General features: G+C 46.4%; 3 protein-coding genes across 10 annotated transcripts in view; 2 read left to right on the plus strand and 1 right to left on the minus strand.

Annotated features, from left to right (window-relative positions):
• DGKA (diacylglycerol kinase alpha) overlaps positions 1 to 7,580 on the plus strand; it is a 21,981-nt gene extending 14,401 nt beyond the window's left edge. For 4 of the 5 annotated variants that reach the window (XM_007081473.3, XM_042992494.1, XM_007081471.3 and 1 more), the window contains exons 18-24: positions 4,538 to 4,698; positions 4,951 to 5,015; positions 5,721 to 5,811; positions 6,102 to 6,300; positions 6,411 to 6,531; positions 6,723 to 6,783; positions 7,057 to 7,580. In XM_007081473.3, the coding sequence (XP_007081535.1) occupies positions 4,538 to 4,698; positions 4,951 to 5,015; positions 5,721 to 5,811; positions 6,102 to 6,300; positions 6,411 to 6,531; positions 6,723 to 6,783; positions 7,057 to 7,140 (782 nt within the window). In that variant the 3' untranslated portion in view covers positions 7,141 to 7,580. The remainder of the gene's footprint in view (positions 1 to 4,537; positions 4,699 to 4,950; positions 5,016 to 5,720; positions 5,812 to 6,101; positions 6,301 to 6,410; positions 6,532 to 6,722; positions 6,784 to 7,056) is intronic. The other variant, XM_042992495.1, reaches the window with a different exon arrangement.
• Positions 7,494 to 15,108, minus strand: PMEL (premelanosome protein). 2 transcript variants are annotated; one of them, XM_007081470.3, is made up of 11 exons: positions 14,996 to 15,108; positions 12,671 to 12,781; positions 12,378 to 12,524; positions 11,528 to 11,662; positions 11,039 to 11,200; positions 10,070 to 10,789; positions 9,204 to 9,320; positions 8,871 to 8,955; positions 8,555 to 8,760; positions 8,365 to 8,452; positions 7,494 to 7,745 (listed from the first exon to the last, which is right to left on the minus strand). In XM_007081470.3, exons 1-11 carry the CDS (start codon positions 15,069 to 15,071, stop codon positions 7,601 to 7,603), a joined length of 1,992 nt encoding a protein of 663 aa, XP_007081532.1. In that variant the 5' UTR covers positions 15,072 to 15,108; the 3' UTR covers positions 7,494 to 7,600. The 2 variants fall into 2 exon arrangements, with proteins under 2 accessions (XP_007081532.1, XP_042848430.1); XM_042992496.1 differs by lacking the exon at positions 8,365 to 8,452 and having other exon boundaries at positions 7,637 to 7,745.
• A 748-nt stretch (positions 15,109 to 15,856) lies between these two features.
• Positions 15,857 to 21,424, plus strand: CDK2 (cyclin dependent kinase 2). 3 transcript variants are annotated; one of them, XM_007081474.3, is made up of 8 exons: positions 15,857 to 16,190; positions 16,901 to 16,978; positions 17,083 to 17,203; positions 17,868 to 18,038; positions 18,516 to 18,617; positions 19,288 to 19,431; positions 19,735 to 19,938; positions 20,219 to 21,424. In XM_007081474.3, the coding sequence occupies exons 1-8, from the start codon at positions 16,075 to 16,077 to the stop codon at positions 20,321 to 20,323; spliced, it is 1,041 nt and encodes a 346-aa protein (XP_007081536.1). In that variant the 5' UTR covers positions 15,857 to 16,074; the 3' UTR covers positions 20,324 to 21,424. The 3 variants fall into 3 exon arrangements, with proteins under 3 accessions (XP_007081536.1, XP_007081537.1, XP_042848435.1); XM_042992501.1 differs by having other exon boundaries at positions 16,102 to 16,190; positions 16,796 to 16,978; XM_007081475.3 differs by lacking the exon at positions 19,288 to 19,431.
• The last annotated feature ends 555 nt before the right edge of the window (positions 21,425 to 21,979 follow it).

A 21,979-nucleotide genomic window follows, 5' to 3' on the forward strand; every position in this document is an offset into this window, starting at 1 on the left:
TGGCTTAAAACAACACAGGTTTATCATCTTACAGTTCTGGAGGTCAGAAATCCAAATAGGTCCCACTGCACTAGAATCAAGGTATTGATTGGCAAAGGTTGTGTTTTTTCTAGAAGCTCTAGGAGAGAATTCTTTGCCTTGACTTTTCCAGTTTCTAGAAGCTGCCTGTATTCCTGGGTTCATGGCCCAGCTTCCAACCAGCAACGTTATCACTCCAACCTCTGCTTCCATTGTCACATCCCTTTCCATGAGTCTTCTTTCTCGCCTTCCTCTTTCACTTAGAAGGACCCCTGTGATTATATTGGTCTTGCCCAGATAATCTAGGATAATCTCCCCCATTTAAAAATCCTTAATTTAGGGGCACCTGGGTGGTTCAGTTGGTACAGCATGCAACTCTTGATCTCCAGGTCATGAGTTTAAGCCCCATGTTGGGTGCAGAGCTTACTTAAAAAAAAAAAAAAAAAAAAAAAAACAACTTAATTTAATCCCATTGGCAAAGTCTCTTTTGCTTTGTAAGGCAACATGTTCACAGATTCCAGAGATTAGAATGTGGACATCTTTGGGGCGCCTGGCTGGCTCAGTCAGTAAAGCATGCAACCTTGATCTCGGGGTTGTAGTTTTAAGCCCCACATTGGGTGTAGCGACTACATACATACATATATATGTACATACATATATATATACATAAAATCTTTAAAAAAGAAAAAGGATTCAGACATATTTGAGGGGCCATTATTCTGCCTGTCACAGACACCAAGAAGAAACAGAGAGGGTCCTCTGTAGCTTAGAGAATGGTATTTTAGAGGCCAAGTGAGGAGTTTCATGAGTTAAAAATGAGAACTAAAGATATACTGTTGGTTTTGGCAGGAATTATTGGCAATCTTTGCCAAAACAGTTTCAGCAGGGTGGCATCGGGAAAGGCAAATTACAGTGAACTGAACTATCAGTGGAATGTGAGGAAGTGGATACTTACTTTTTTTAATCGTTTTTTTTCCCCTGATTACAAAAATAATACATGATTGTGGTAAAAAAACAATTCAAACATTTCAGATATACATGCCAAGAAAGTTCCCTGTAATCTACTTCCTAAAGTTTTGGAATCTATTCTTCCATGTTTTTCTTTCCAGACATACTCATATGTACTTAAAAAGATCTTTCTATTGATGATGTTTTTCTTCTTTGTTTTAACTAAACCATTCATCGTGGTTATCCTTATATTTCAATATAGTCAGGTTTACCTCACTCTTTTTATTACAGAGTAGCATTCCATTTCTCTAGGAAATATTTCTAGAAGTAGAATTGCCAGCTCAAAGAGTATGAACATTTTACATTTTACTAGTTATTTTCTTTTTAAAACTTACACAAATGAGGGTCACCTGGGTGTCTTAGTCAGTTAAGCATTAGACTCTTGATTTCGATTTAGGTCATGATCTCACAGTTTGTGAGTTCAAGCCCCGCATGGGGCTGTGAGCTGACAGTGCAGAGCCTGCTTGGGATTCTCTGTCTCCCTCTCTCTCTGCTTTTCTCTCTTTCTTTCAAAAATAAATATATAAACACTAAAAAAAATAAAAGTTACACAAATAATATATCAGTACATTCTCATTGTAAAAGACTTTAAAAGTAAAATGTGTGTTTTCACATATAGGTCTCCTCCCCCTACTCCCCACCAAATTCCATGTGCCTCCCCAGAGATAACCACTGTTTCTTTTCTTGCACTCATTTTCCTGTTTTTACATGCATGCATACACACGCACATACACACGCACATACACACATACACACACAACTTTTAAACAAACATAAATGGGATCATACTACAGAGATTGTTCTGGGACACTTCTTTTTTCATTAAATAATATGTCTTGGGATCTTTCCATGTTAGTACACACAGATTACATTTTATATTCAATGGCTACACATTATTTCTTGGCATGAATTTGCCAAAATTTATATAACCTTCCCCTGCTGAAGGACATTTAGATTGTTTCCAATTTTGTGCTGTGTTAGACAGTACCTCAGCAAACACCCTTGTACACACATCTCTGTTCACATGTGTGTTTGTTTCTATAAGAGAAATCCTAAAAGTGAAATTGCTGCATGAAAGTATTTTCATAAAATTGGATAACATTTGGATAAAAATTGCCAAATTGCCTTCCAAAAATAAAGATCAATTTATGCTCCAACTAACAGCAAATAAGAGTGTTGGCTTATTCATAATTTCACTAACACTTGGTGTTCTCAGTCTCTATGCATTTTGTCAATTTGATAGGCAACAGAAGTTAACTAATTGTTTTAATTTACATTTCTTTTAATTATTAGCAATACTGAGTGTCTTTAATGTGCATATTGGTCATTTGTATTTCTTCTGTGATTGGCTTATTTGTGTTATTTGCCCATATTCTACTAACTTTAGATTTAGTGATTTATAAGTATTTTTTTGAATGTTGAGGAAGTTAGTCTGTTATATGTGCTGTAGATATTTTTCCCCAGTTTGTATATTTTTTTCGGTGTGTGTTTATTTAACCATACAGAAGTTTTAAATTTTAATATAATTGTATTTATCAGTCTTCGACTTTTTTGGCTCCCTGTTTTGTATTATGCTTTAGAAAGGAAGGACTTTTCCACTCAAAGAGGACAAAAACATTCACTCATGTTTTCTGCTAGAACAAATTCGGCTTCATTTTTTTACATTTAAATTTTTTTTCATGTTTATGCATTTTTGAGAGACAGAGTACAAGCAGGGGAGGGGCAGAGAGAGAGGGAGATACAGAATCTGAAGCAGACTCCAGACTTGGAGCTGTCATGACCTGAGCTGAAGTCTGACGCTCAACCGACTGAGCCACCCAGGCATTGTTTTTTACATTTAAATTCTTTGACCTGTCTTGGGGCACCTGGGTCATTCAGTCGGTTGAGCATCTGACTTCGGCTCAGGTCATGATCTCACAGTTGGTGAGTTCGAGCCCATGGGCTCTGCACTAACAGCTCAGAGCCTGATTCCTGCTTCAAATTCTGTGTCACTCGTTCTCTCTGTCCCTGCTCTGCTTACATTCTTTCTCTCTCTCTCAAAAATACATAAACATTAAAAAAATTTTTTAAATAAATTCTTTGACCCATCTTGAATTAATTTTGGTGTAAAGAGTGACATCTACATCCAGCACCTTATTTTTTTTAATCTTAGAGAGAGAGAGAGAGAGAGCAGGGGAGAGGGGCAGAGGGAAAGAGAGAATCCCAAGCAGGCTCTGCGTGAGCTCAGTGTAGAGCATGAGGCAGGGCTTGACCCCATGACCGTAAGATCATGACCTGAGCCGAAATCAAGAGTTGGATGCCCAAATGACTGAGCCACTCAGGTGCCCCAATCCAGCACCTTTTTTTATTGAATAGTCTATCTTTTCTCCCGTGTCTTTGAAATGTCATCATATACTAAATTCACTTATATACTTGAGTCTATTTCTGGACACTCTGTTCTTTAGTATTGAACTTTTTATTCTATTCACTGTGTCAGTATCACAGTGTTTAAATACCACTGCTTCATATTGTGTTCTCTCTGGTAGAATAGGGAAAGGAAGCATGAGAGAGAGAAAGAGAATCCTTATTCATCACTCATCTTTTCCAGCAGTTTATATTTCCTTTTTTTTTAATTTTTTTTTTTTTACATTTTCTTTATTTTTGAGAGAGAGAAAGACAGAGAGACAGAGACAGAGTACAAGTGGGGGAGAGGCAGAGGGAGAGGGAGACACAGAATCCAAAGCAGGCTCCAGACTCTGAGCTCTCAGCACAGAGCCCGACATGGGGCTCGAACTCACAAACCATGAGATCATGACCTGAGCTGAAGTTGGACACCTAACTGACTGAGCCACCCAGGAGCCCCAGAAGTTTGTATTTTCTTGGCTGTTTTATTAATCTTTCAGATGAATTTGGTGTTATTGCTTTTTTGTTTGTTTGTTTTTTAATGTTTATTTATTTTTGAGAGAGAGAGAGAGAGCATGAGCAGGGGAGAAGCAGAGAGACAGGGAGACACAAAATCCAAAGCACGCTCCAGGCTCTGAGCTGTCAGCACATAGCCTGACATGGGACTCAAACTCACAAATGGTGAGATCATGACCTGAGCCAAAGTCAGATGCTTAACTGACTGAGCCACCCAGGCACCCCTAATTTGATGTTATTGTTAGATGCATATATACATTGGCAAGATTCACTCTCCATGACAGTGTGGAGAAAAGGGCCAGCAAGGGGCTGACCTTAAGATTGGTCCATGGGAGGGGTATCTGGCTGGATCAGCCGATAAAGCATGCGACTCTTGGTCTCAGCGTCATGAGTTTGAGCCCCACATTGGGTGCAGAGCTTACATAAAAAGAAAAAGAGAGAGAATGGCCCATGGGAGCTCTGACCAAGCACCCTGCCCCTTCACTGGCTAGGGCTAGGAGGGTCTGCATAACTAGGGCAGAGGATCTCTGGGAAGTTGTGGGGCTGGGAGCTAAGAAGAGGGCCCTCTGAGACCCAGGGCTCAGTACTAACCTATCTTCTTCCCCATCCTTAGGATATGAGGGACAGAATTTGGGGAAGATCCTCAAGGATTTAGAGATGAGTAAGGTGGTACATATGGATCGGTGGTCCGTGGAGGTGATACCTCAACAAACTGAAGAAAAGAGTGACCCAGTCCCCTTTCAAATCATCAATAACTACTTCTCCATTGGTGTGGTCAGTGGAGTGGGGTATGGGGGCTAGGGAGGAAGTAGGGGTTAAGAAGGGAAAGGCTAGAGCTAGTTAGAAAGAGAAGGTAGAAGTTAAAGGGGCTGTGACACAGGGAAATGAGGGGTGGGGTACAGTGGTGTGAGTTGCAAGAAAAGAACATGGGACATACTGCTGCCAAATGGGGAAGTTAAAGAGAGAGTATTCTGTGCTGAGAGAAGAGGCAGGCCTCTGATCTTACATGCCCTGAATTCCCTCCAGGATGCCTCTATTGCTCACCGATTCCACATCATGCGAGAGAAATATCCTGAGAAGTTCAACAGCAGGTAAGGGAAAGGGGGGTGGGTGCGGACATCCACAGTGGCAGGGACCAGGTTATGGCCAAGTTTTTTTGTTTTTTCGTTTTTAATTTTTTTAATGTTTATTTATTTTTGAAGGAGAGAGAGAGCGTGAGGGAGGGGAGGGGGAGAGAGAGAGAGGGAGACACAGAATCTGAAGCAAGTTCTAGGCTCTGAGCTCTCAGCACAGAGCCTAACTTAGAGCCCCATGTGGGGCTCCAACTCGAAAACTGTGAGATCATGACCTGAGCCAAAGTCAGACTCTTAACCAACTGAGCCACCCAGGCACCCCATGGTTGTTTTTTTTTAATTTATTTTTTAGTGTTTATTTATTTTTGAGAGAGACAGACAGACAGAGTGCAAGTTGGGGAGGGGCAGAGAGAGAGGGAGACACAGAATCCGAAGCAGGCTCCAGGCTCTGAGCTGTCAGCACAGAGGCTGATGTGAGGCTCAAACTCACGGACCACAAGATCAAGCCAAAGTAGGATGCTTAACTGACTGAACCACTTGGGCGCTCCTGGCCAAGTTTGACTCAGAGCACTTAGATAGGCAGTGGCACCTCTAGGAAGCTGCTCAACCAAGGCCATCCTTTCCCTGAGAGGTTGATGTCTTTCCCTGTCTCTTAGCCTTCTTCTGCCAACACTTGTGTAACTTGTCCTCTCCCTATTGGGCCTTCTTTCGGGTCTGATACAGAATGAAGAACAAGCTATGGTATTTCGAATTCGCCACTTCTGAATCCATCTTCTCAACATGCAAAAGGCTGGAGGAGTCTTTAACAGTTGAGGTGGGTGTGATGAAACCCGATCCTACATGCTTTTCAGCTTCTTATAACTTTGTTTCCCCCTCCACAGGAACCTTCAGAAACTTCCCCTATTCTTGAACATGTACTTTGACCTCCCAGCTGTCCAATCCCGATTTCCCAGGTGGCATGTGCCACCAGGCACATGCATGGTGGTGCCTATTTCCTGCCACCCTTTGTAAACCTCCAACTCCTGGCCTTCGCAGTTTGTCATCTGGTGGAGGGAGGGCTCACCTCCATGATTATGCCATGATTTGTGCTCTCCCCCTTCTCAGATCTGTGGGAAACCACTGGATCTGAGCAACCTGTCCCTAGAAGGCATCGCAGTGCTGAACATCCCTAGCATGCATGGTGGTTCCAATCTCTGGGGTGATACGAAGAAACCCCATGGAGATATCCATGGGATCAACCAGGCCTTGGGCGCTGCAGCTAAAGTCATCACCGACCCTGATATCCTGAAAACCTGTGTACCAGGTGAGAGGAGCAGCCTTGGGAACTGAGTGGGCAGGACCCAGGGGAAGGTGTGGCTCCCTTTGGAGGCACCCTGCTTCTGCAAACCTTATCTCCTTGCTTCCCACCTCCAGACCTAAGCGACAAGCGGCTGGAAGTGGTAGGGCTGGAGGGTGCAATTGAGATGGGCCAGATTTATACCAAGCTCAAGAATGCTGGACATCGGCTGGCCAAGTGCTCTGAAATCACCTTCCAGTAAGGAAAACTTTGGCCAGGGGCTCTGAGGGAAGGAGTAGGGCCAGGAGAGCAGAAGGGTCATGGGGATGGTAGGGAGGAGCTGTACTAGATTTTCCTCAGTAACAAAGGGTTTCAAAACCAAGCCAAGAAAGAGTTTTGGTATTCAGTTGGTAAAGAAATCTCCACCAATCTGTCTTGGCCTCCCACAGCACCACAAAAACCCTTCCCATGCAAATTGATGGAGAACCCTGGATGCAGACACCCTGTACAGTGAGTATTACCTATGCCTGCTCAGAATTGAACCCTCAGGCTTCATGGATCCTAAATCTCCATTCCATTGCTTCTCTACCCTTTCCCAATGTCTGAAGTTCCCCTGTGAACCATTCCTCCCAAATCCTGATTTCTTAGCCCCTGGCCTTCCTGCCATGGCCTCTCTAGGACCCTGGTAACCCCTCTGAACTCCATAGATTTTCCCCAAAATCTCTACTGCTCCAGCCCCAAAGAACTAGGTCCTACCTCTGAACATGCCCCCTTCCCTTCCAGATCAAGATCACCCACAAGAACCAGATGCCCATGCTTGTGGGCCCACCCCCTCGCTCCTCCAATTTCTTTGGCTTCTTGTGCTGAAGGGGACACCTCAGCCTCCAAGCCAGCCTTGAACCCACCTCTTCATCCCTGGACTCTACTCCTAGGCTCTGTACATTGCTGCCACACCCTCCTGCCAGCTCAGGAGAGTGTTTCTTCACCCTCAAAATATTTATTATCCTGCACCACTTCCACTATTCGCCATGCACATGTGCGTGCGCACACACACACACACACACACACACACACACATACATTGAAAGTGCCTCATCTAAATAAAATGACTTTTTCCCCCCACTGGGATATCTGTTAAGTAAATGGTACACCTCCTTTCTGTATACCTCCACTCTGTAAATGATATAGATTCTCCCAGAAGCAAGAACATAAAACAGCACGAGGTTCTGAGTATTTATTTCAGTTAATGGTAGTTTCCAAGGGAGGACTGAGAAAAGATAGGCATTGCTGTCCACCCTCGGCAAATCACAGCATCACATAAGAGTACTCAGACCTGCTGCTGCCCACTGAGGAGGGGCCTGTTCTCACCAATGGGGCAAGAGCGGAAGACCCTGGGCAGCCGCAGCCAGTGGGTGCTACCACGTGGCAGCTGGGGAAGGGGGAGGGCTGAGCCCTGCTTCAGAAGTCTTCGCCTGATTTGGGAGAAAAAGAAGAAACTGATTAGCAATGGACAAGGGAAACCTACCTGTGCTTCTCCAAAAAAGAGGACACACCCATATCCCAAGTTTCCTGGGCCTTGACCCAAGGCCCCTCCCCTTCTCACCAATAGGGTTCATCTTATCTTGTTTTTATGGTAACCTCTGTCCATTCTTCTCTCACACTACAAGCTTCAGTGCTTTGAGGACCTTGGCACTCCAGGCCTGGGGATCTGCCCTTCTCACAGGTAGAGGACTCAGTTCACCCAGTTTCCTCCACTCTTGATATTATTAATAACAACAGTCATCAGTATCATCATTTATTGCACTCTCGCTTCAGAACTGGGTGCTTTACCACCATTGTCTCTAATCCTGACAACAGCCCCATAGGGCAGGTATTAGTTTTCCTATTTTTCAGAGGCCCAGAGACATTAAACTACTTTCCCAAGGTCCCACCAGCAAGACTGCAGCCTGGGTCTGTTTAACTTCCAAGTCTGGGCTCTTTCCTGGATACCAGGCTTCTTCAAAAAAAGTGGTGGTTCCCTCTCCTCTTGAGGAAGAATGAGTGGTGGTAATAAGGGATAAGAAGGTGTGATCTAGATGGTGGGGCCCTCACCTATATATCAGAGATACAAGCACCATAGCCATCAACACCAGCAAGATGCCCACGAACAGGGGAGCCTGTCCAAGGCCTGCTTCTCGACCTATGAACAGAATCCCAGGCACAGTTTCCGTCAGTGTCTGCTCCCTACCAGATAGCCTCTTCCTGTTCCCCCCTTCTCCCTACTTCTTGTCCAAGTACATACCGGGCATTACAAGCTGGGTGCTGACCATCGCCAGGCTGTTAGCATCAGCCAAAGACACATTGAGGCAGTAGGTCCCTGAGCCACCCTTCAGTGCTTGGTGCAAAACTAGCTGGCAGGCTGGGCTGGGTGGCACAGGCTGACATAGCCGCTGGGCAGGGGGCTGGCACCCTGGAGATGAGATGTCCATACAGGCTTCCTTGGGCAGCCTGCGAAAGGTGTCAGCTTAGGTCAGGGCAACTGGGAGGGAACATTAGACACCAGAGAGCGGGGCAACATTCAACCCAAGAGTTCTCAGGATAACCAGTGGGACACTCACCCGCCTTGGCAAGACACGGTCAGCTCAAATGCATCTCCTTCGCTGGATGGCACAGCCTGCAGGATCTCAGCACTCTCAATACCCTCTGCAAAGTTGCAAGATTTTAAGTCTGGGTACAATGTGGGATTCCTCTACCAGGCCTCCCCAAAGGCCCACAGACAGGAAAGCCCTAGGGCTACTTCCCCAATCCCATCCTCATGCCTTCAAAATAAAAACCCTGGGATCTGGATATTTTTGTCCAGGTGAGTAACTCCTTCCAAGGTATGCTTCCACTGGTCAGTCTTAGGCGGTACACACCTCCCTCCACCAGCCCCCAAAGTAGTCAAGACTCACGGACAATGTCCAGGGTGAGAGAAAAGGAGCCATATCGATACAGCACACAATCCAGGGGGGTTTGTCGCTTCACCAGGATTAAGGTAGCTGCACCATCCGGCAGGGGGCTCTGGGAGCCTGGCAGGAGAGGATTGAAGAGGCAAAGTCAAGAGACAAATGACTCACCTGGAAGTAGAGGCTACGCAAGCGTTTTTCCAGGTACAGCCAGAGCTATTGCACCCGGGCTTGGCATCAGGCAAGGCCTGGAAAATCTCATTTTACAGATAAGGAAACTGAAGCCCCAGAGGAGGAACGAGCACCCCAGAGTCACAAAATTAGGAGTAGCATTGGAGTTTTAAGAAACCCCAAATGCTTATCATACTCCACACTGTGCTAGGTCCTGATCTAGACACTCGACAAAAGTTAACTCTTCCACGTGCCACCAGGTCATTCCTACCTTTTCAGTGTTCCTACCACAATTTCAGGTTGACCTGCTTTGGGAAAGGAATCCAGGGTTGGTAAGTGGTGCCAGAATCTAAGACGGAATCCTATGCATTTATACTTGCACAGAAAGAGATACAAATTACTATGTAAATGACCACAGTCTGTTCCCTGGCAGAAGCCTCAGGGAACAGCTCTCCTGAGACACAGAGAAGCAACAAGCTCTCTCCCAGCGGCCGAGGGGCAGACCCTGGTTTTCTTAACTCCAGATGGATTCCATGTTCTTAAGAGGGACTTGAGGGCTTAATAACAGTGAGAGCTCTGATGAAACTCCATTGCTAAGCAAAGGATTGGGTAACATCTGGGGCCTGGGTAAGTAGAGTAGCTCTTTAGAGTAGTGACAAATAACCCACCTCAATGAACCTCGTTCACACTGACCCTCTTACCTGTAATACCTTCTGTAGGCACGAATGGGCGGGCATCTGGACCCTCAGGCTCACGGGTGGGTACCTCTCCAGCTGTGGGCTCTACCAGCTCTCTAGTTGTTACCTGTACAACTGTGGTTCCAGAGGGCTCTGTGATTGACACTTCAGGTGTTGTACGTATGGCCTCTGCAGTTGGCATCTCTATGGGTGTGGTATCTATGACCTCTGAGGTCGGCACCTGCTCAGTTGTAGTACCTATGTCCTCTGTAGTTGGCACCTGTACAGGTGTAGTGCCTGTGACCTCCGTGGTTGGCATCTTCACAGCTGTGGTTCCAGAAGGTTCTGCAGTTGGCACCTGACCAGATGTAGTACCTATGACTTCTGCAGTAGGCACTTGCCCAGCTGTGGTGCCAAGGGCCTCTGCTGTTGGCCCATGCCCATCTGTGGTGACTGGAACTGGGGAGGAGCCACAGGAAGTGAGAGGAATCGCAGCCTGTAACACCACCTGGGCAGTGACTGGGCCAGACTCTAAGTAAGTGTGAGTGACCACAAGTGCCCGAGAGATCAGGGTCCCAGTATCATCTCCAAAGTCCCAGGTGTAGGAGAGGTCGGCCCCAGACAAATAGCCACTGGGGTCATGAAGCCGGAGGGCAAAGGTCAGAGGATGATTTCTCAGGAAGTGCTTGTTCCCTCCATCCAAGGCCTGAAGCTGGGATACGCTCACAGAGAAGGGTACCTGGTCTGAGATAGGAGCCAGAAAAGGTGAGAACCAGACCTGGGCGGAGGGAATGTTACACACCAACTAAACTCAAGCTGACTGGCCCTTCACTGACTCTAAGCCCCACCTTCTTCTGTCCAGGTCTTCCTGGCTCTGCCCCTTTAAGGTTACATACCATTTCCCCTTTCCCCTCTCCCCTTACTGGTCAGGCCAACCCTCCCCATCTTTTACTGTTCTGTGACTTATTCCTTTGCCCATTCCTAAATCCTTACCAGTAATGGTGAAGGCTGAGCAGGAGTGAGCAAGGGGCACGTAGCTCTGGGACTCCCGGCGGTGGTAGACAGTCACTTCCATGGTATGTGTGCCCAGCATTGCCTTGCCTGTCACAATGCTCAGTCCCGACACTGGGCCCCCCAGAACTTGCCAGTACTGGCCTGAGGTTTTTGAAAAGAAAAGCAAGGGTCAGGGAGGTACTGATCCAAGGGAACTGAGGGGAAGGATTAGAGACAGGGCAGTACAGAAGGAAGGTCGAGAGAGATGTATTGAGTAGGGGTCAGGAAAGGAGTCCTAATGAGGGGTTCCATGGGATGGCACAACAATTCGGGAAGGGCCCCCAGAAACAATATAGTAGAGAGAGTTGGAGCAGGCTATGTGCTATGGAAGAGGAAAGAACCATGGGGGCAATAAAGGTTAGGGAAATTCACAGCAAAACAAAAAGGGGATCAGGTAAGAATAGGTGAATCGAAGTGTGGATGACTCACCCCAGGTCTTCCAGACATAAACAAAGCTTCGTGTCTGAGACCCAGGGCCAGATGGGCAGGCCCTCCCATCAGGGAAGATGCAGGTATCATCAGGTACCTGGGGATACACTGGCTCTCCTCCCCACACCTGGCTCCCTGAAAGATCAATACAGAGTCACCCTCAAACCCTGGCATTCCCTTCTGTACACCAAAACTCCTCATATGGCTCCCAGAGAGGGGCTGTGGGAATACTCCTTAGCTACAAAGTACATTCCCCTTGGTATAACCCTTTTGGGTGGCAGCAGGAAGGATGGAAACTGGAATTAAAGATTCATATGTACTTAACGACAGACATAGGAAAGAAATTAGAAGGCCATATATCAAAATATTTAGAGTGGTTTGCTCTAGCTAGTAGGATAAAAACAAAAATAAGAGCCACCAGCTAACATTTTTTGAACCTTGCCTTAGCCTAGGGCAGGCATTATGCTAAATTCTTTATATACAATCACATTTTAATCCTTACAACAACTGTTCAAGTAGGTATCATCCCCATTCTACAGATAAGGGAATGGAAGTACAAAACAATTAAGTAACTTGCCCAGGGTCACATATTATTTACAAATTTAAATCCATGTCTGTCTAAATTCTAGGTCCCCTAGGTCTTCTGCCGGCAATTTTGCATGCTATGTATTTTTTTTTTCTTTTTTCTTTATCTGTGTTTAAAATTTTTTTCTACAACGAATATTATAGAATATGTATATAATTTATTTTTTAAGAAAAGTAGAAAGGAAGAGAATACTTTTTGAGCTCACTGGGGACACCAGGGAATCTGAGCCCTTAGAGTAAGGTCCTAGAGCAGAGAGGTACTCACCATTGATGATGGTGTTGTTGGCCCAGATGACCTGCCCATCTGGCAGCACCTTTTGGCTTTCAGGGAAGTGCAGGGCGATAGAGAAGGAGGCATTTGCCCCGACCAGTGTAGGGCCATCATTACTGACCTTCAAGGACACCTGGCCACCTGGGAAGGACAGCTCCATTAGCTGAGGCTCCTTGTTTTTTTCTCCCCTTATACCTTTCCCCTTCCTATCTTCCCAAGCTCCATTCAACCCAGTTCTTGCTCCTCTACCCACACCCTGCCCTCCCTGGAAATTGCTAAGTTCCCACCTCTCCAGCAATCAGGCCCCTGGATTTCTGTCCACTCTGGATACAGCTGCCTGTTCCAGGATTTTGTTGTGAGCGGCCTTGAGACACCCAGCCAGTCCTGGTCTCTGGGTCCTAAAAAGAAGGTACAGTGAAGGTCCTAGGATCGCGCCTCAGTCCCGTGTCAGGGAATAGCACTGTCCCATGTCACCCTATTCACTCTCACATTCAAAGTGCATCTTAATTTACTGAACACCCACAACGTACCAGGCACTGTAATAGGTACAAAGGACTTAAGGAACGAATAAGACACGGGCACCTGGGTGGCTCAGTCGGTTAAGCATCCGACTTTTGCTTGGGTCATGATCTCACGGTTTGTGAGTTCGAGCCCTGTGTGGGGATCTGTGCTGACAGTTCAGAGCCTGGAGCCCACTTCAGATTCTGTCTCCCTCTCTCTCTGCCCCTCCCCTGCTCATGTTCTATCTCTCACTCTCTCAAAAACAAATAAACATTAAAAAACAAGAACAAAACCAAAAACAAACAAGACATGACCCTGAAGGGATTCAAGGTAAAGTATTGGAAATAGATACATCCATAAATTATAATAATTGAAGGCACTGTTCAATATGAGTCGTTGTAGACATTCACAAAGTACAACAAAATGACAGATGAAAAAGATTAGTTCCACTCTGGTGAATTGGGAAAGACCATCGGCTTGATGAGTTGGCCTGTGGGATAGAATACTCTGGGCAGAAGGACCAGCATGAGCAGATGCATGGAGGCATGTTAGCATGAGGCATGACAGGGACTACCAGTGTGGTTGATGAACACTGTAAGAGATGAGGCCAAGAAAACAAGTGGAGGCCCTGAATGCCAAGCAAAGGAGTTTGGCTTTTATTCTGTAGACAAGGCCATGGCAGAAGATTTTGTGTCATTGACATAATTCCCATGCCAAAAAAATTCACCCTTCAGAAGCTTTTTTAATATGATCAGATCTGTATTTTAGAAGGATCATTATAGCAAGCAATGTAGAGGATGGATCAGAGGCAGGCAGAGGTTGGGAGTGAGGACCAAGCAGACAAAATTATTATAACTGACCAAGAGAAAGGTCTGAGAAAAAGGGGTATGAGGGATCTACATATACCTCACCCAGATACAAAAACTATCCTTTTTCTATCCTTTGTTATTGTTGTTTATTTATTTGTTGGCTAAAGTATTTAGAAGTAAATCCCAGACATCTTGTTATTTTAACCCTACAATTTCAGTATATATCTGTAAAAAATATGAACATTTTCTTGAATCAGCACAATGTCATTTCACACTGGACACAATTATCAAACCCAATTCATATAAAATTTCATGAATATCTAACATGTCTTATGATTAAAAAAAATCATATCTAAAAAGTAAGCACAATCTTTTTAAGAGGGTCAGGTGGACAAGTATGAATAGAATGTTTCCAAAATACAGTTAGGAGCATAGTAAAAGAAAAAGACTTGAAACTACAGCACAAATGAGGGAAGTCAGATGAAGGAGAAGCTCCTAGAAGTCTGTGAGACCAGGGATCTAGAGAAAGAAAGGGGAGACTGGGACATGATATCTATATTTTAGCACAGGAGAAACTATCTTTGCTCCATTTCTAATGTATACTGGATACTTAGCTGAGTCTGCTTGGGGAGGGGAGATCTGGAATCATTTCATAGAGCATCCTACCACTAGAGCAAGAGAATCATAAGATGCCCCATTCTTTCTTCATTCCCAACCCTCCCTCCTCAGAGCAGCACGGGACATTCCAGACCCTCTCACCACCCACACCCCCACCCCTTGCTCCTGTCACGAGGCCCCAATCCCCCAGAGCCCTTTCATGTGATGCTCAGCTGAGACCCCTCTGCCTGTCTCTTCCAGCCCCAGAACAAAAGCCTGAGCTATGTTCACCCATCCCCATCTCAAAGAGGGTAGGTGGTACCTCCTTACTTTTTCAATCCAATACCACATTCTCTCACTTCTCACTTCAAATACCCTATCCCAGGCACCTAAGTCATTGCCTAAAAGAGTCTCCCACTCGTTTCACTTTTGAAGCCCCTACTTGGACTCACTGCCCAAGGGGCCTCAGGATTAGGGCTACAAAGACCCACTATCCTTGTGCCCTTACAAGCAGATGGTATTATTCTCAGGCTCAGTCCCAGATCTCCACATAGGGAGGGAGCTCAGATGCCCATGTCCTCACTAACTCAAATGGGTGGGAGAAGCCTGAGATATTGCTGGTATCTCCCATAAAGAGGGGAAAAACCAGAGTAGGTGTGCAACCCCAAATTCACACTTGTTCATGGCAATACTCCCCACACTCACCTTCTGTAACCCCCACAGCCAGAAGAGCACTCATCATAACCACATGGAGAAGGCATTTTCTCAGCACCAGATGCATCCTGTTCTTTCTTCCAGCAACCAAAGGCGCTGGGGGGCTGGGGCAAGCCCCTATATAGGAGAGGGGTGCTCATTTGCATAGCCCTTCCTCTTCTCCATCCAGAGGAGTCTTGGGAGGGGCAGGAGGACGGAGAAAGGCAGAACTGACAAGGGATCCTGGTCCCTGAACATCCCGCTACTCAACCACAGTTTCTAGTTTCACTGGGTCGCTCTCTTCTTGACTGGGAAATAATTGACTGAAGGGCAGGTGCATAACATGTACCTAACACATACGATTCATCATAGGAGAGTGAATCAATCTGTTTTTGTTTTTTTAATCAAATCAGGAAATCTTTCAAAAAAACAAAGACCCTGCATCCCAAAAGAGAGAGTATAGAAAAGACAGAGGGCGGAGGCAACTGCATCTCCGGGGCCCAGAAAACCCGTACAATGAGATTCCCAGTTTCCTGCTTTTCAAAGGAGGCTCCCTGGGCCAGGTGGAATTTAATCTTAGGGAGAGACACATTTTCCCTACAGGTGGTGAAACGGCGAATTAGAGATCAGGAAATCCCTACAGACTCAGGACACAGGTAGGAAACGCGAGTCCAAATCAGGTACTTGGAAAAAGACATTTCGCTTCCCCACAGAGGCAGAAACTTGTCTTAAGTATCCTCGTTAATAAACTTGCGTGAGGTGGGGTCATTTGCTGCAGCTAGGCGCGCTGGGCTCGCCCCCCGCCGCTCTGACGTTAACCAATAGGAAGGGCCGGGGGCGGAGCTAGGGAAACGCGGGAAGGAGGGGCGGGGCCTCTGGTGGCGGTAGGGAACTGGAGGGGAGGCGGCAACATTGTTTCAAGTTGGACAAATTGACAAGAGCGAGAAATACACTGCGTTCCATCCCGACCTGGGGCCGCGGAGCTGGGCGCGGTTTTCCCCTCCTCCACCCCCCGAGAGTCGGGGCCCGCCTTTTGCAGGTTTCCCAGGCCCCCGCTCCAGGGCCGGGCTGACCCGACTCGCTGGCGCTTCATGGAGAACTTCCAAAAAGTGGAAAAGATCGGAGAGGGCACGTACGGAGTTGTGTACAAAGCCAAAAACAAGGTGACGGGAGAAGTGGTGGCGCTTAAAAAAATCCGTCTGGACACGTGAGTGGCCTCTGTACCCGGGACTCCTAACTCGGGAGCTCCTTGAGTGCCCCCTGCCCCCACCCCAACAGGCGGGTAGCAGTCCAAGGACCGGAAGGTGGCAGGGAGGGACTTCTTTTTAAGTGGAGAGGTGGGTTGGAGGACAGCGATGGGTTTCCCGGTGGAGAGTGTAGGGCACTTAGAATATATGGGAAACTTCCTCCCCAAAGTCGAGGGATGCCCCCAAATGTGCAATCAGAAAGACTCAGAAAGAGGAAGGAGGCCTCTGAGATGGGGTCCAGGACTCCCCGTGGAGTTGGGTTTTGTGGGAACCAGTGAAGAGCACCTTTCTGAATGAAGAGTCCTCCTGACTGCCCCAACCCCACCCTCATCTTAGAATTCTCTACCTCTTTCAAAAGAATGGCAGTTGAACCTCACTGGCCCTTCTAGGGAGGCTGGGTGCTGCTACTCCTATTTTTTTCCCTGTTTCCTTCTCTCTTCTTTACCTCCACCAGGAGGCTTTACTTACCTACCGCTGGGAAAAGAAGAATAATGACCTTAATATATCCCCTGTCCAAAGGCGAATTAACTCCTACAGCACCCTTTCTCTTCTCTCACTTCCCTAGGGGATGCTGGGGTGGTGTCTCATTGGGAAGAAAAGAATGACTGAGCTGGGGGAAAAGGAGTGTTTGTAACCACATTCCTATCTCTGCTTTCTCCACTTCTCCAAGTGAGACAGAGGGTGTACCCAGTACTGCTATACGAGAGATTTCTCTGCTTAAGGAGCTTAACCACCCTAACATTGTCAAGTAAGTATATCTGGGAGGTGTTCTGACAGTAAAGGAGGTGTTCTTGTCTGTGTAGCCTGGGTATTATTCTTCCTCACCTCCATTCCTGGACCTCCCTTCCCTAGGCTGCTGGATGTCATCCACACAGAAAACAAACTCTACCTAGTTTTTGAGTTTCTGCACCAGGATCTGAAGAAATTCATGGATGCCTCTGCTTTGACTGGCATTCCTCTTCCCCTCATCAAGGTAATCCTTCTCATTAACTCCTCCCCAGCATGGGCATGTTTTGGGGGGACTGAAGGCAGGCAGTGCAGACTGAGTGATGATTTGTGATCTTGGCTTCCTTCCCAGCCCTCATCCCCCTGCACACACAGACACAACACACACACCCCTTTCTTTTGTGGCTCTCCCACTGCTCATTATGCTTATTAACCCTAGGGCTGGGTAGGAGAATCAAAGAAGTTGAAACTCTAGTGAGTCAACTTCATAGCTCAGGTGGAAGGTCAGATGAAACACAGATAAATGGGACTTGAGGGCACTTGGTAGGTTCCTCCAAGAAGCCCTTCCACCTGTTTGGTAGGAGACATAGCCAGTGAGTTTCTGTTGTCTGTTTTAGGGCTGGGTTCTTTACTCCCCGAGTTATTTTCAATCTCTCAACAAACGTTTATTCAATGCACATTTATTGAACACCTTCAATGTATTAGGTACAGGATATGGAAAAGAGATGCAAAACTGAAGAAGAAGACCTGGTCCTTATCTTCACTAGACTGATAGTCCAATGGGAGATACAGTTTATAAACATGTAATTATAATCTAATATAGTAAAAGGCTTTGGTAGAGCTTTGCAGGCACAGAGCAGATCCTAGTAGCTCACTGTGGTAGAGAAAGTTTTCTCTCTCTCCTTTGTCAGAGCTATCTGTTCCAGCTGCTCCAGGGCCTAGCCTTCTGCCATTCTCATCGGGTTCTGCACCGAGACCTCAAACCTCAGAATCTGCTTATCAACGCAGAGGGGGCCATCAAGCTAGCAGACTTTGGACTAGCCAGAGCCTTTGGAGTACCTGTTCGTACTTACACCCATGAGGTGAGACCCTCTCTGCATTTCGTCTCTGAACTTCCTGGGAGGTGTTAACAAGAACATTCACAAAATTTTAAACATCTCTGGCCAGCAGTTTCTCTCTCACTACATGGAAAGTATCTCTGGCACTCCAAGAGGTTTTAGAGTATGTACCAAGTTCCAGTTGTGGGGAACTGGGCTTTGATAGATGCCAAGCCAGGAGAGCTGGATGGCACACTATTAAAATTATGAGCACTTTTCTCAAGTTTTCCAGGAAGGTTGTAAATTCTGGGTTCAGAAAATATGGTCCCCAGAGACTAACTCTGGTTTAAGAAGTTGTATGTAGTCATCTATACTTAGGGGAAGTCAGAAAGATGGGAAAGATGGAGGGAGAGAGGCTGCTTGTTAACAGGCTGAGAGTTAGCAGAGTAACACTGAAGAGCTGAGATACGGGAATCACCATGCCCCACGCACCGCCCTTCCCCTTCCTGCTCTTGTCCCCAGGTGGTGACCCTGTGGTACCGAGCACCTGAAATCCTTCTGGGCTGCAAGTACTACTCCACAGCTGTAGATATCTGGAGCCTGGGCTGCATCTTTGCTGAGATGGTACGGAGGCAAGCCCGAGTTCCACCCAGCTCACTCCCCCACATTCAGGAACAACAGAACTGTTTCTTGGCCTAGACTCATGGCCGTTCTATATTATCACAGGGTTCCTTCTCTAGAGTAGCACCAAGGTGGGTAGGGGGAAAGGATAGGACTGTTGTCCCTGATGTCAACCACAATGTTAGTATATCCTCAAACAGCCTTAGCATCCAATACACATCTCTTATACCCAAATTGAGCGAAATTATTTCTGCAGCTGTTTTTAGTCTGCATGTACTTGGGAGAATGAGTACCAATTTAGTGCCTCCTTCATTTGGCCTGTAGACCTTCTTGTAGGGTTCCAGGATTATGGTGAAGTCAACTATGTTCACCTTATTCATACTTTTATTTAAACTGCAGGCTTAAATCATGTCCTCCCCAACCTCTGGCTTTTCAGTTTGAAAGATCCCTGAGGCCCAGACTTTTCTGGGAGCTCTCATTTTCTTTAATATAACAGTGGAGTGGGCTGAGTTTTCAAATCAAATCAGCAATTTGTTTTATGGTCCTTTATCTGGGTTGTAACTGGGGGCTTGGAGACCATTAACCTATATATAAAATGTGCATTTATCCCCCAGTACATTACCTTACAATTGCCCATATTCCTCTCTCAATTCATCAAAAAATATTTGTTAAGCACCTAGTGTGTACCCAGCACCATGCTAGGTGCTGTGGGGAACACAGAAGAAATGGAAGACACAGTCTCTGCCCGCTGTGCTCCTATCTAGAAGTGGCTGCATCACAAGGAGGGGGGATGACCGCAGTGTCTACCCCACACCCCGTGAGTGGCTTGGGATCCCTTTGCTACATGTCAGTGGCACCCCAGACATTCACCCCCTCCCAGCCCCACCCAGCCTTGGGGATCTGCAAAGGCATGGTTGGGGGAAGGAAGGAGGGGGCGAGGAGACAGATGAAGGGACTTCATTGTCTCAGGCTCTGTGTGACTGACCCCATGAAAGGCCCTGGGGAGGGAGTCATGGGGCCCTCCTGACCTTCCACTGCCTGTGGGAACCTCCGGTGCACAGGGAGCAGCTTTGACTGACATCAGTGCGGGTCTTGGCCTTTTCTCTTTACCCATTTTCAGGTGACCCGCCGAGCCCTATTTCCTGGAGATTCCGAAATCGACCAACTCTTCCGGATCTTCCGGACTCTGGGGACCCCAGATGAAGTGGTTTGGCCAGGAGTTACTTCTATGCCTGATTATAAGCCGAGTTTCCCCAAGTGGGCCCGGCAAGATTTTAGCAAAGTTGTTCCTCCCTTGGATGAAGATGGACGGAGCTTGCTGTCGGTGAGAGTTGGGAGTGGGCACCCATTTCCTCTCATTTACTCCCCCAGGGCAGGTTTTTTTCCAGGATGTAGGAAGGATGAGACCCTGGACTCTGGGTCTTGGCATTTCCTTAGTCCCTGCTTCTCTCTCCCTGTTGGCACACCCATTCAGATGTAGGGAGGAGGGAATTGGGAACCCTGCTTGGGTAAAAGGAATTCTGCTTTCCTGATTTCTCGGAACACCTGCTGCCCATTTAGTCCAATGTCACATCACTGAAGTCAGCATACATCTTTCCCTCCAGCAAATGCTGCACTACGACCCCAACAAGCGGATTTCGGCAAAGGCAGCTCTGGCTCACCCTTTCTTCCAGGATGTGACCAAGCCAGTGCCCCACCTTCGACTCTGATGTCCTACCCCAGTCTCACCCTCTCCTCCAGTGGGGGCCTGATCTGCCTTGGCCCTGGGCTATTTGCCCTCTGATCTTGTCTGGCTGCCTTAACACCTCCCCCTCTTAGCCAGCCAACTCTGAGGATATAAGGGGTGGAGAAGAGAAATAGGTGAAAATGAAAGGAAGCTTCAGTATTAGATGCACTTAAGTCCCTCCACCACCCTCTCCCCCTCTTCTTAGTCATTGCTGAGGAGGGCTGGTATTTAAAAAGAAAAGAAAAGACTGCCCTCCACATAGGGCTTGCCATCCCAATCTCTGAAAGCCCTGAAAATTATTATTTCCTGTGTTCGGGATGACAGACACCCCAAGCCTCGCTCGGCCACTGCGTTTATAAGGTCAACTGATAGCAGAGAACCTAAGTTGGGACTTTAGAAAACCAAGCAAAACAAAACAGAGGGAGGGGCCTGTTTTAAAGAATTAGGTTAAAAAATAGATCCAACCAGTTTATACCCTAATTTTAGTGTTTCATCTCACCTAACAGTCTGGGAGACTCAAGACTCCCAGTCTCTGCAGTCTTGATGAGACTGCAGTAGAAACAATTGCCCCTAGTCCCTCTATCTGTCCCAACTATGGGCAAGAGGTATCTGGGAGGCTCTAGGACAGGGATTATACTTCACCGTGGCCTTATGGGGCAAGTAAAAGTTGTCTGAATTTTTCTCTTCCTTTTAAGACTCTTGGTTCTTCACATGCCAGGTCCCATCTTCCTCTGAAGGCTACCCCCATAGGAGTGGAAGTTAGGGTTTAGACATCATTTTGAAAATGCTGACACTTTTTTAGGGCTGTGACTGAGCGAGGGCATTGGGAAAATTTTTTTCTTTAAAAGAAGGATGAACAATTATATTTATATTTCAGGTTATAGTGTTTTTTAAGTGGGAATGGGTGGATTTGTTGCCATGTGCACCTTGGGGTTTTGTAATGCAAACGTTTTAAAAAAAGTATTTTTTTTCTTTTTTTGATGTTTGTCTCCCTTCTCCCACCTCTTGTCTTCGAGTGTTCATGCTATTAACATTATTTGTAATTTAGTTTGTGATTCATTAAAAACAAAAGTTCTTACTTTTATAGTTAATCTCTTTCCTCCTTTACTTAGGTGTATTTATTTACACAAAGAGTGATGTGTGAGAGAGAATATGAATGTGTATATGTGATAGTTGGTTTCAGAGCTCCCCTCTTCCTAATTTCTGTGCAGGGCTATCCACCTCACCCCATCACCCCAGTTTAGCTTCTATTATGCAATTGGGATAGTGCCCAGGGTGGACAAAATGGGAATTACTGCCCCATTTTAAGGCAAGGTTAATGGAAGCCTACTTCACTTTCCCCACGAACCTGAATCATCCCCTACCACACACATGTACACACAGGGCGGCAGTTCCTGGATTTGAGGTTTAGGAGGGACTTAGGAGCAGCATGTGGTTGGAAGTGGGCTCCGTGGGAATTCGCCTTGACACTGCATTTCCCAGTAAGCTCGTCGTTTTTTCCTTTTTGTTGCGTATCACAGTTTTCTAAAGATACTTTAATCACATTTACATATAGTTCAGAATATATAAATCGTCTGTATGAAAAATCATTAAGGGGGCTAACGTCCCCCCACGCTACCACTTGTTGGGAGTTGCCACT

This window comes from Panthera tigris, chromosome B4 (genome assembly GCF_018350195.1).
Source record: "Panthera tigris isolate Pti1 chromosome B4, P.tigris_Pti1_mat1.1, whole genome shotgun sequence".
In the NCBI taxonomy this organism is placed as follows: Eukaryota; Metazoa; Chordata; class Mammalia; order Carnivora; family Felidae; genus Panthera; species Panthera tigris.